The 11,786-nt window shown below is 37.1% G+C and overlaps 1 protein-coding gene across 6 annotated transcripts in view; it reads right to left on the bottom strand.

Annotated features, from left to right (window-relative positions):
• Nucleotides 1-2,927: 2,927 nt before the first annotated feature.
• IQCH (IQ motif containing H) overlaps nt 2,928-11,786 on the bottom strand; it is a 305,076-nt gene continuing 296,217 nt past the window's right edge. For 5 of the 6 annotated variants that reach the window (XM_072614735.1, XM_072614742.1, XM_072614752.1 and 2 more), the window contains 2 exons: nt 7,349-7,457; nt 2,928-3,985 (listed from right to left, as the gene is read on the bottom strand). In XM_072614735.1, coding sequence (XP_072470836.1) covers nt 3,887-3,985; nt 7,349-7,457 — 208 coding nt within the window. In that variant the 3' untranslated portion in view covers nt 2,928-3,886. The remainder of the gene's footprint in view (nt 3,986-7,348; nt 7,458-11,786) is intronic. The other variant, XM_072614763.1, reaches the window with a different exon arrangement.

Below are 11,786 nucleotides of genomic sequence, written 5' to 3'. Positions count from 1 at the left end.
TTTGACCTCAGAGATCCCTTGAAAGGGTCTTGGGGATGTCCAGGGTTCTTGAGTCACACTGTGAGAACAGCTGCTCAAGGTAACTTCCTTAGGTCTCTGACCTGACTGGTGCCCCTTTGGTTGCACACAATTTGGAGTAAATTAGAATTCTATATGTAGAAGAGAAACAGCCATACAATTTCAATGTGATCCAACTCTTAAATATGAAAAAAAAATCCACATTGCTTTCTCATCCCCAGCTCTCTTCCCATCAATCCCCTCATCATCTTGGCACTTTAATTTGATTATTTCAAAATAAGATTTACTATGATTAGGCATGTTTTCAAGAGTTGAACAAATCTGTTATGCACATTAAAGCCAGAGGAACAGTAAAATAAAACTAATGAACATTTACAGCTTTGGAAATATAATTAATGTATGGCTGAAGAGTTCTGAAAGGTAAACATTTCAATGTTAAAATACTTATTACCCTCCCCATAGGGACAGTCTTGAGAATTAATGAGATAACAAATGTAAAGTGCTTTGAGCTCTTTAGAAGGTAGGTGCTGAATGAATACAAATGATGATTAATTATTATAGTTATTGCATGGCTACTAATTCATTCGTTGTGATAAAATACATATCTTTACACCTGACATATCTGGACAACACTTATCATCATATAGGCAGGCTGGAAGGAAACAAACCTTTATTAAGCACTTTCTATGTGCCAGATACCATGTTAAAAACTGAACCAATGCACACGCAGTGCATCCCCAGTTCTCCTAAGCTGCTAACTTCTCTCTGTTGCAACCTATTTCTTCTCTCTCCTCTCTCTCCTCTCTCTTTCTCTCTCTCTGTCTCTCTCTCTCTCTCTCTCTTTCTCAACTCAATTTTTTTTTTAAAACAAGGCTAATCACAACCCACTGTCTCATCTTTTCAGCTTTCCTGCATTTCCATTGTGCTCCATCATGATAAACTTGAATCAAAGCCTTGAATCTCCTCAGTGAAGGAGTATCCATTGATGCTTCTTTCCTTCTTTTCCTTTGGTCTGAGAATTCTTTAGATCCTTCAATTCCCTGTCCTATCAATCTTATCTCTTAACTCCTTCAGCAGGAGGTATGAGTGAAGCTGCCCACTTATACTTCTCTTGGCATGTGGCTTAATGATTTGCTTTGTTAATAAATGTAGTTTATCCTAAAACAGTACATACACATCCTAATCCTATTTTCATATAATCTAGTTTGGACATAAACAAGAATTTTATATTCTTCTCTATTGTTTTCTTTAAAAACTCAACATAGAATATGTGACACATGGACATATATTTCTTACATAAGCAAGCTGCTAAGAAGAATTTTCTTTCCTTTCAATTTCCTCCCAATTCATGGCATCCTACTTCAGAAATAAATGGGACATTTTCCTACATGAGAATAGGTAGAATTTGATGTACAAGCTCTAAAATCTGAAGTCTCCAAAATATTTCCCAGTTTCCCATTTAGAATACTATAATGAAATGCATCAATTCAGATTTCACCAGTTTGAAATGTATGATAATTTGGACATATAATCATAACTTGAATTTTTAAATTGACTATGTTTTACCTATTTTTATCTTTGTAGTATGCATAATTTTTCATTATCAATCTATTACTTGTTTCTTCATTATCTACCACTCCTTCCAGTTTTTCAGCAGTTATATATTCCTAAATGCAAGAAGGAGCAGGAATTTTGTCAATATAAGGAACTGCTACTAACTCATCTAAGACTTAGTAGTCTAGGGAAATTGACTAAGGCATATATAAGCCAAGTGCTTTTCCCAGAGTCACAGGCCAGCAAGTGTTAGAGGGAGGTTCTGAGTACAAGCCCAGCACTCTAGCCATAGTACATAGCACATAGCTGCCTCTTTCAATTAAATAATATGAGTGGAAAATATGTTCTTTCAAAAATCTTCTGTAATTCATAGGTTTCACTTAGTCTGACCTTTTGATTGTTTGAATGAGGAAGTATTTGTACAGTTTTCATGGAATATATAAAGGGAAAAAAATGCACCTGATTTCAAGTTATAGGATCTGGATTAAAATCCTGCCTCTTTATTTCACTTTCTTGGCATAGTTTCCTCATTTATCAAATGAAGTGGAAGGTTTTAAGGTGCCTTCTAGTTCTAAATTCATGTAGGAACCTATGATCCATACTCATTCAGAACAGTTTTAATCGTATTGTTAAATATAAGATAGATATGAAGGTCCCCATGTTCTGCAGCAGAGAACTGTGTCTGAAAATAGAACTTTAAGTGTCTGGATCTTGCAGCTTGTAGTTGATGACAGAAGACAGAAAGTGACATCTTTTGAGACAGCAGCAGTGTAGGCCAATGAAGGTAAGGGAGATTAAGCTAGTTCTCTTTGCCAGAAGCCCAAGGCTCAGAAGTGCTAATCAAAATTCATATAAAAAAAGGTCCCTAATAGATTTAACAGTTTTTACTGTTAAGAGAGGGTTCTCACCATGTGAACAATTCCACTGCTGTGCTGAACAAAACCGAGACAGTTTTCTTTTAAAGTCTAGAGCAGATGAGAGACATAAGGAGACAGAGGGTTTCATTTACTCTCAGGACACTACAGTGCCAGTGAACTAATGAGTCTCTGGGACCTTATGTTGCTCTGGCTGGGATTGAAGTTTGACTCTAATGGCTCGTTGTCCTTTCTATCAGTCAAGTGTCTGGACAATGGACATCTGATATGGATTAGAGGGTATCTGGCAACAGGGAAGGGTCATCCTAGTACCTTTTCAACTGCAGGAAAACAAAGGCTGGAACAAAAAGAAACTGGCCAAAATATAGAGTAGGAATGCTCAGCCCAGAGCTAAAGTGAAGTTAAGGAATGATAGAAATTCTATCACAAAAACAAAACCGAAAACTCAACATACTCAAGTATTTTTTTTAAACAGGAGGGTAATGTTTATTTAAAACAGAAATCAACATGACTTCAACATTTTGAATTAACTTTATTTTTTTCCCATTCTCCCACAAAACTGGATTATATTGCAATGTTTTATTAGGGTACTGTTGAAACAAATACTCTGGTTTATACTTGGCATCCTGAATTTTTGACAATTACCTTTAAAAACAGCCAAATACATGCATTTTACTATTATTAGTGAAAATCCTATGACTGCAGTGAACCACAAGTACTGGAAAGGAAGATTGCTCATTCAGTTGACAGGACTGGGGTAATTCTGTAGCTCAAAATAAGAGTACATGCTGCCATCTCGATAAATTCTGTAGCTTTAGTTAGAGCCTAATGGTAGACTGCTAGGGCTCAACCATTTGGAAATGACAAAAGAATTTTTTTTGACTTGGTGTAAAGAAAGTACAATAAAGGTAAGAAGATTTTAAAAAAAAACCCACAACAATTAAAAAAAGGAAACAAACAAGGACATTCAGGTTTTGAAAGATGACAGTGATTATAGGGTAAAAAACAGTTGCTTATTAGAAAAAATACAGTAGACATATTCCTCTCAGGAATAATAAAAATTCCACAAATTCCACCCCCTCCAAACCTACCTACCTATGAAGTTTTAAAAATAGAAGCTTCTTAAATTGAAGCAAGAAAAGACACAGAAATAAAGAAATGCTCTCTTTTACTTACTAGATTTTTTTCTTTTGGTTGCCTAAAAGTGCATACAAACTTAGTTACAGAATTACAGTTACAGTTTAACAAATAAATTAAGATTTCTTAATAGCAAATAACAAAGAATATTGTACCAATTTATCACACCAACAAGTTTTAATTGACTGCTAGAAGACGAGGAAAAAGTTACATCTCCTCCTGTCAGTGAGAAAATCATTATTGTTGTTTCCAGATGGGTACCAAGAATGTTGGAGTTTGCAGATATCAACGAACTATAATTCTCAGATGAACTTATTCTCATCTGTGGCACTTTGCTCTTCAAATCTTATTTTGTTTTTTGATGTAATTCCCAGGATTGTCTCAATATCATCAATAAACCTCTGTAAAGAACATGAAAACAATACCCATTAGTATTGTAGAAAATGTTCAAACAACCTTCTTGGCAATCATATCCAGTCTGATGAATCTCCAAGTATGGATGGCTTCTAGGCAGACCATTGGTCACTCTTCAGAAAAGAGCTCACATAACTTCATTTTAAACATAGCTTTTATTTTGCAAGTAGATTTACCTTCCATTATAGGGACAGAAGCTGTACTTGAGTCAGCTTGGAGAAGGTAAAATCCTGGGCTCAGTAAAAGGAATCAAGAGACCTGGTCATCTGGTCATGGCTCACCACTAACTAAGTACATACTATCAGCCAAAATACTTAATCTCTCAGTACTTCAGTCTCCTTGTCTGCAAACTGAAAAAAAAAGCTACTCTAACTACACCATTAGATAAATGAAGGAGTAGATGGGAAATGCTTTTATAAAAAAAAGTGACACAAATCAAATTCTCATTATTATTATATAGAGATAATAATTATAATGCGATTATTATTACATAGAGGCAGTGAGATAGCACAGTGGATTGGGTATTGGTCTTGCAGTCAGGAAGACTGGAGAATCAATCCGGCCTTAGACACTTAACTCGCTGTGAGATCCTGAGCAAGACCTTTAGCGTCTATTTACTTCAATTTCCTCATCTGTAAAATGAAGATAATAATAACATCTACTTCTCAGGGTTGTTGTGAGCATCAAATGAGGTAATATTTATAGCTATCATCATTATAATTTTTATAATTTTGTTTTTTTAAAAATATTTTATCTTGTAGGACTAAAAAATTCCTTTCTTCCCCCCCCCCCCCCAGTTATCTATCTAACTTATAAATAAGTTATTGGGAAAATATGGACATTTTATATTGATTCCCTTTAGGAGACTGGATGAGATGAATAAGAAATAAGGAGATGAGGGTAAAATTTGGCATTGATGGAAAAGTCAAGGTTTTAATGGTAAATTTGATTTTATGATTGCCATTTAATCAGGAACAAGAACAAGAACATCTCAAAAGATGTTCCTTAGCCAAAGTGAAACTATAATCATATTTGAAACCTGGTTGTTGGAACTTGCCATTTTTAGATGCTATGGGACTATTAAGTGACTGTTCTTCTGAGTCTAACTCCAGGTATGGGTAGCAAGAAAGGCGGTCTGAGCCTCCAATGCACGATGCCAGTAAGCCAGTGAGATGCTGGTATGAATTGCAAAAGGTGATGTCATGGGAAGGGTGGGAGAGCGGCTGTTCAGCATGGGCTGAGATGGGATTCTCCTGACTCAATTTCCCCACTGACACCTGGCAGACTCTAAGCCTCACTGAATGCAACTGGACAATCTAATCCTTCCTGGAACTGACATGAAGTTGGGGAGATATTGTATCCCTGCAATGTCCTTACTCTTGGTGGCAATTTCCTATAGTCAAAAGGTTTGTAAGCTTAATACCAGATCTATTCAATTATAGATTATAGGTAGGGGAACATCCGAGGTTAAGTCTAAAATTAAGCTATTAGGAGTAGGACTTTAGACCAACCACAATAAGTTAGGGTCTTTTAATTCGTAGTAATACTGTGGAGACAATTAGGTCAAGAGCTTGTGAAGTTAGCAACATAAATATTATTTGTGTCTCAGTTGGTTAATGTTTCAAAAAAAAAATTCTTTTGTGGTCATATTGTAAATGCTTTAAAAAGAAGTATCACCTGACCAAAAGTTTGAATTGCTTTATCTGTTACAAACTGTGTTAAAAATAAATTTAAAAAATAAAAAAAAGAAGAACTAAGGAGACGAAGATGTCTTACAAAACTAGCACCTTTGGCCTTTCAGACTTTTCTTTAGACACATTTGTTCTGTTATTTCAAACCATCTATAGAACCTTGTCTCATCTACAGGCTAGGGAACCATTTAAAGACATTTAAAAACAATTGACCTGTCAACCACTTTGAAAGAGTTTTGGGAATATATATTGTTAAGATTATTCTATTTTTTAGTAGAGAGATAAACCAAACAGGGCACCTGTTAGAAGGAACTTTTGAGTTGTTCAGGCTTTTAAGAGCATTGCCTTGTTGATATTCGAACATAGAAAAAGGCAATAGAAATAGTTCTCACTTAAATTCTGCTTGCCTTAGGACTAGGCTAAGAGGCCGACTAGTTCTGGCCTGGGCCTTCTGCTTTTGAATGATCTCCAGATTTGGACATGGCCATCCTTGTCATTGGCAGATTGGTGCCTATGGACAGTTAGTTAACAGGTACATTAGACTAGCAATGAGCCATGATGGAAATAGAACATGTGCCATTTGGGACTGGTCAAAAGTGATACAGCACTGGTCCTGTTTGGAGAGTGACTCTTTAATATGATGGGGCCATATATAATGCTACTACATATGATCATGAATGTGAAAATACCCAGAAAATTATAAACCAGTATACAAGAGGATATATTATTATTATTAAAATAGAACTAGTCTAGAGGAAAATGTATTGAAAAATTAAATGTATTCAAGTACGAATGTGCAGCTTTCTGTTTCAGGAGAAGGGAGTTATGAGGAAAAATGAACGTGGTACTCTGATGTACTTAATCTTAGTTTTTAAGTCATGACTGGTTGGCTAATGATGAATTAGAGTTATGCTTACAGGACCATTTTTGTCTAGTTAGGATTACAGCCTTCTTTGGTATGATCCTCATTCCTTTCTTCTGAACATTTAAGACTTCCAGTCAGTAATCCTGCCCTGAACTTCGTCAGTATCCTTGAAATTAGAGGCCTCAGGAAGTCAGAAATGAAATGACTGTTGTAATTAGATAAAACTGGGAGAGAACACATGACACAGAACGTAGTATGGTATTCCAATGGTCCGTATTAAGACACCTAAGTCATTACCGTTATTAAATTAGCAAGTTTTAGAACTGGAACAGGCCTTAGAGATCATTTAAAGAGAAAGGAAACTGAGGCACACAGAAATTAAGCCTATCTTCTTATGACTTCATTGAGTATGACTCTTACATCTCTTAGGAAATAACCAACCAGTCTGCAGTATTATTTAAAATATATTTTTAGCTCATGATTCTGATTGTGACAAGCTTTTGGCCTCAATGTCACATTCTAGTGGACTCTCTCATTTTTGAAATGTGGAAACGTAGGTTTGGAAATAGCATTAAGTTAAAGTAAGTCTACTAGATTTCAAAGGAAAAGTTTCAAACTATTAAATTTAACTAACAGGTTCAGTGGGAACCTTACAATATTGACCCTCCACATTGTAAAATATGTACTGCTAACAATAAAAAAGGATGGTTTAGCACTTGTTTACAATACAGCATGAGGTATTTTCAGCCCTTGTACAGAAATTAACCAGGATCGTTAGTTAATTAACACCTCACCTTAAAATTGGTCTCGCCTTGCATATTAGGTGATGATATTTCTTGATGGATGATGAAGAGATTGTGAGCAAAGGTCATGAGGACCCCCTGGAGATCCTCTCCGATTGTTCTGTTAATGATATCCAAACAAATGAGTTTACCAATGATTCCCCTCACATGCTTAAAAACAATCACCCTCTCATTTGTGCCTGTCTGGTGATGGAATTTAATGAGTATTTTCAATCTCACAAGGTGGCAATCTTCAGGGAGATATGAAAGATGAAGCTCCATTTTAACTTGTCAACAAAAAGGATTTGTGTAATAAATATTTTTTATTAATCAACTTAGCAGAAGATAGCAATAGGTTCAGTTATTCCAAGCGGAAGACTACCACTGAGCTAGGCCAGTGGTATGAGCTCATAGGTTTTTTAACGTTGCTCTGCACACAAATATAATTAATGGCTGACGTAATTCTCTTGAACATAGAGACATATGAACCTCAGCTTTATTGAGACTTTTGCTATGTCTTTGCTTCCACACAATAGAATTATGATTTTTTTGGTGGTCTACTTTTTCTTTCATACTCATAGGCTGCTATCTAGCTGTGTTACAAAGGGGAAATATCCCATTAATTTATTACATTCACAACAAGCCTATACACAAACTCTTCACACTTTAGCTGTAGGTACAAAATAATCATAAGATGACCTTTCAAGTCTCTTTCTGCTTTAAGATTCTGATTCTATAATATTTATAAGGTTCTTTTCTCATAACAACCTTGTAAGAAAGATAGTGGAAGTATAATTTCCTGATTTTTTTCAGAAAGGAAATAAGCCCAGTTAATATTCTACTGTTTACATACCTGTGTCTTGCATTGACTTCTCTGAAATCTAGTTACTTGACAGTTAAGGCTTTTTGCTCTTTCTGTATGTCATAAAAATCATCGAAATGAAGAGTTGGAAGATATCTCAGAGGCCATCAAAGTCTAACTTTAGCAGCAATATCCTCTTCAAAATTCCTGACAAGCCTCTGCTTCAAGATTTCTTGTGATGGGGAATTCACTACTTTTCAAGATAGTTCTTTTCATTTTTAGATAATTCTGACTTTTAGGAAGTTTTTCCCCTTTATTTGAGCAGAAATTTGTTTTTCATTAACACCCTGGTCTTGGTTCTGCCTGTGGGGTCAAGCAGAACTGCTCTAATCTCTTTTCCATATGACCACACTTCAAACATTTGAAACCATCTATCCTGACCTGCCCTTCCTTACATTCTCCCCACCAAATCTTCTTTTCCCTCTGCTAAAACTCCTTAACTCTTTCAACTGATACTCCCATGCTGCAGTTTTGCATTCCTTCATCATCCTGGCTACCATCTTTTAGTTACAGTCCAACTCATCAATGTCTCTTCTAAAATATGGCACTCTAAAGTATGCACCATAGTGCAGATGTCATCTGGTCAAAGAAACTAAGCTAACATTGCTTACAATGTTAAAGGATGGATGTGGATCCTTTATTTGTATTAATGTAGTCTAACTTTGCATTTTCCCCCAGATACAATGCAGCTCATTTTTGGTCTTTAATACGCTTTGGTGGGATTGAATTGGCTGCCACATCAAGGACAACATCCTGAGCTTTCAGTCAATGGAAGCCTTTAGATAGTTTTCTTTTCTAACCTTTTCTCTTCCTTAGGTCCTTGTCATAGAAATTACTTTCTATCCTTGTCTCTCTAGCCTGTTCTTACACAATTGAGCTTTCGAAACCAAGTCTTTGTGAAGGTGAAGATTTAGGGAATAGTGGTACAAATAGTTGAGTGCCACAAATGCAAAACAAATATACACTTTGATCATAAGAACATTGCCCTAGACACCAGCCCTCAATCCTAAACTCCTCTTCCTAATGACTTTTTCCATTATCTGACAACCTAGTACCCTTACCATCATCAGACCTCCTATTCACCAGGAGGTGGTCAGAGGTATTTTTATACTTAGAAAACTTGAAAAGAAAGCCGTAGCAAGTTTTGTCAGAGTCAGCTGATCATTCAATCAATCAACACGCATGAAGTACTTACTCTGTGCTAGGCAATGGGGAACAAAGAAAGGCAAAAGTGCAAAATTATTCTCTTTGAGGAACTTACATACTCAAGAGAGATAACATCAAATATATCAGTATTTACATGAAACACATGGAGAAGAAGGCAGGTAACCTTAGAGGGAGGGGCATAAGTGGCTGAAGGGACTGGGAAGGCATCCTTCAGAGAGAGCAGAACCTTCTAGCATTGGATCAGGAAAGGTTTTTATAATTTAAAAGAGGAAATGGGGAAAGTATCAGAAATAGCTATAAGACAGACTCAAAGTATCAAAAGAGAAGTTCAACGAATTGCTAAAGAAAAGTTCTAAAGAGAAACCTTTGATCTTGGGTCTGCTCAAGCCAACTCCTACTCACTAAACTCCACTAGCTCCCATTATAGGCACGTTGGTCCCCTCATTAGTATGAAAGCTCCTTAAAAGCAGGACCTGATTGCTTTTGGCTTTCTTTGCATTCCAAGTGCTTAGCCCACTGCCTAAAACTACATTTCTTTCCCTGAAGGAGACATTTCTTTCCCTGCTCACAGATAAAGGTCTAGATTTGTGCAAGCCAGGTAAGATGTACCTGCGGAACCCCTAATGCCTTTACTTAACTAATGTGTTTCTTAGATTCCTAACCTTTGAGATCTGCCCTATTCCAAACCTTTACTACTTTCCTAGATGTCCTGACCACTTCCTGATCTCTGATAACCACAAACTCCTTGTCAACCTCGAGGCACTGCTATTGCTTGGTTCCCTGAGTTCTTTCCCAGTGACTGGCTCTCTCTTGCATCCTAGGGTACCAGAGTGAGAAATCTGAAGAGAAAGGAACAAAAAAATGGCTCACCACTGGCTTCCAGGCTCTAATTATAAATTACTATTTTCTGCAGGGAAGGTAAAAGCTTGAGGATCGGACCTGAGGGACAGCTGAGGGATGGCAGTCAAATCAAAGCTGTTTTCATGTATGTGCTCATAGTAGGTTTATCCTACCATTATAGACAGTGAGAAGAACTTGAACCCAGTATTCTAACTGCATCTTGTTTGCTTATTTCTTGTTACAAGATAAGAGCAAATAGAAAGCTGAAGTGATCTGCATGGGCATGAATAGGTTAAGGGGCACCTAAACAAACAGAAGAAGGCTAAAGACCAGGCAGGTTATTTGTCATCAAAGGCAGCACTTTTTTGGAAAAGCACTGAATATTCACAGAACATCTAGGAGAGGAGTTCTGATCCCTTTCAGCTCTAAAATGTCTAGGTTCTATGGCTAAAACAATATCCTTAGTGCACTGCTAACTCCATGAAGAGCAAGATTTCCTGGAGACAAATGCAAAAATAGGGATGAATTGAGGAAAAGCAAATCTGTAGGAGTCAGCCATAGTGAACACCTATGGAAGACTGCCTGAAATCACTAACAGGATTAAAAAAGGGGGGATGGGGAGCCCTACCATTTTATGAAACCTTTTGAGCCCTTTTCTGAGCATTCCGGTGAAAGGGCTTCCCACCTGAGCAGGAAATGTATTGTGTTTACTTGCATACTTGTCATATTGGTATGTTATAATACTATATTACACACTCTTTGAGGAAAAAAGCTATGCTTTATTCACTTATGTCTATCACAGTGCCCTGCAAATAGCTGATGAAGGAATCTGTGGGTCACATCCTCAATTGTCTTCTTCACTCCCCCAGCTCCTTGTCAGTGTGCTAAGGAGAATGGAGCCTCTGTGGACCCTGGACAGTGCAGAAAGAAGGGTAGCTAAGGGATGTGTATAAAATAGAGCAGGCTCTCAATCCTTTGATTTCTTCACTGCTTCAGAGAACAGCCGAGATGAGCAGAGAGAGATACCTGTGCTGGACTATTTGAGGATATACTGAGGTTGAAAAGGGGCTGCTACATTTGGAAATTGACATCAACTGGGTAATAGGAGCATGGGGGCCAATGGACTTGAGCACAGGAGAGAGATCAGTTGGGTATTGTCCTTAGGTTTCTCCTCTTGTGCTCTAATTGTGGAGCATGTGACTGTTCATGGAAATGTGTTTCAGTCTGGGGTTGGGGCTCATGCCGCATCAGAGTCCACAGATGCCGCACACTGAAAGTGGGAAAGCAATGGTGAAAGCCGTGGTCAAATGCTTAGTGTTGCTTATTTGGACCATCCCTGCTGAGATTATTCCCAGCTTCCCTTCTTCAGAGATGGATGCTGGCAGCAATGTTGGCACTGGGCATATGTAACATGCATGTGTTTGTGTGTATGTGTGCTCATGTGCTTGTGTAGATAGCTGTTACAACTAACCTTTTGGCAATAAATCAATCATATTTTTAAAAACCAATGTGTTGAAGGGCTCCTTTGTGCGATACCATCTGTTTCTCTATGCAAAATTAAATGATCTTGCAAAAAATCAG

This window comes from Notamacropus eugenii, chromosome 1 (genome assembly GCF_028372415.1).
Source record: "Notamacropus eugenii isolate mMacEug1 chromosome 1, mMacEug1.pri_v2, whole genome shotgun sequence".
In the NCBI taxonomy this organism is placed as follows: Eukaryota; Metazoa; Chordata; class Mammalia; order Diprotodontia; family Macropodidae; genus Notamacropus; species Notamacropus eugenii.
The sequence above is the reverse complement of the archived record's forward strand: the minus strand, read 5'-3'. Positions and strand labels throughout refer to the sequence as shown.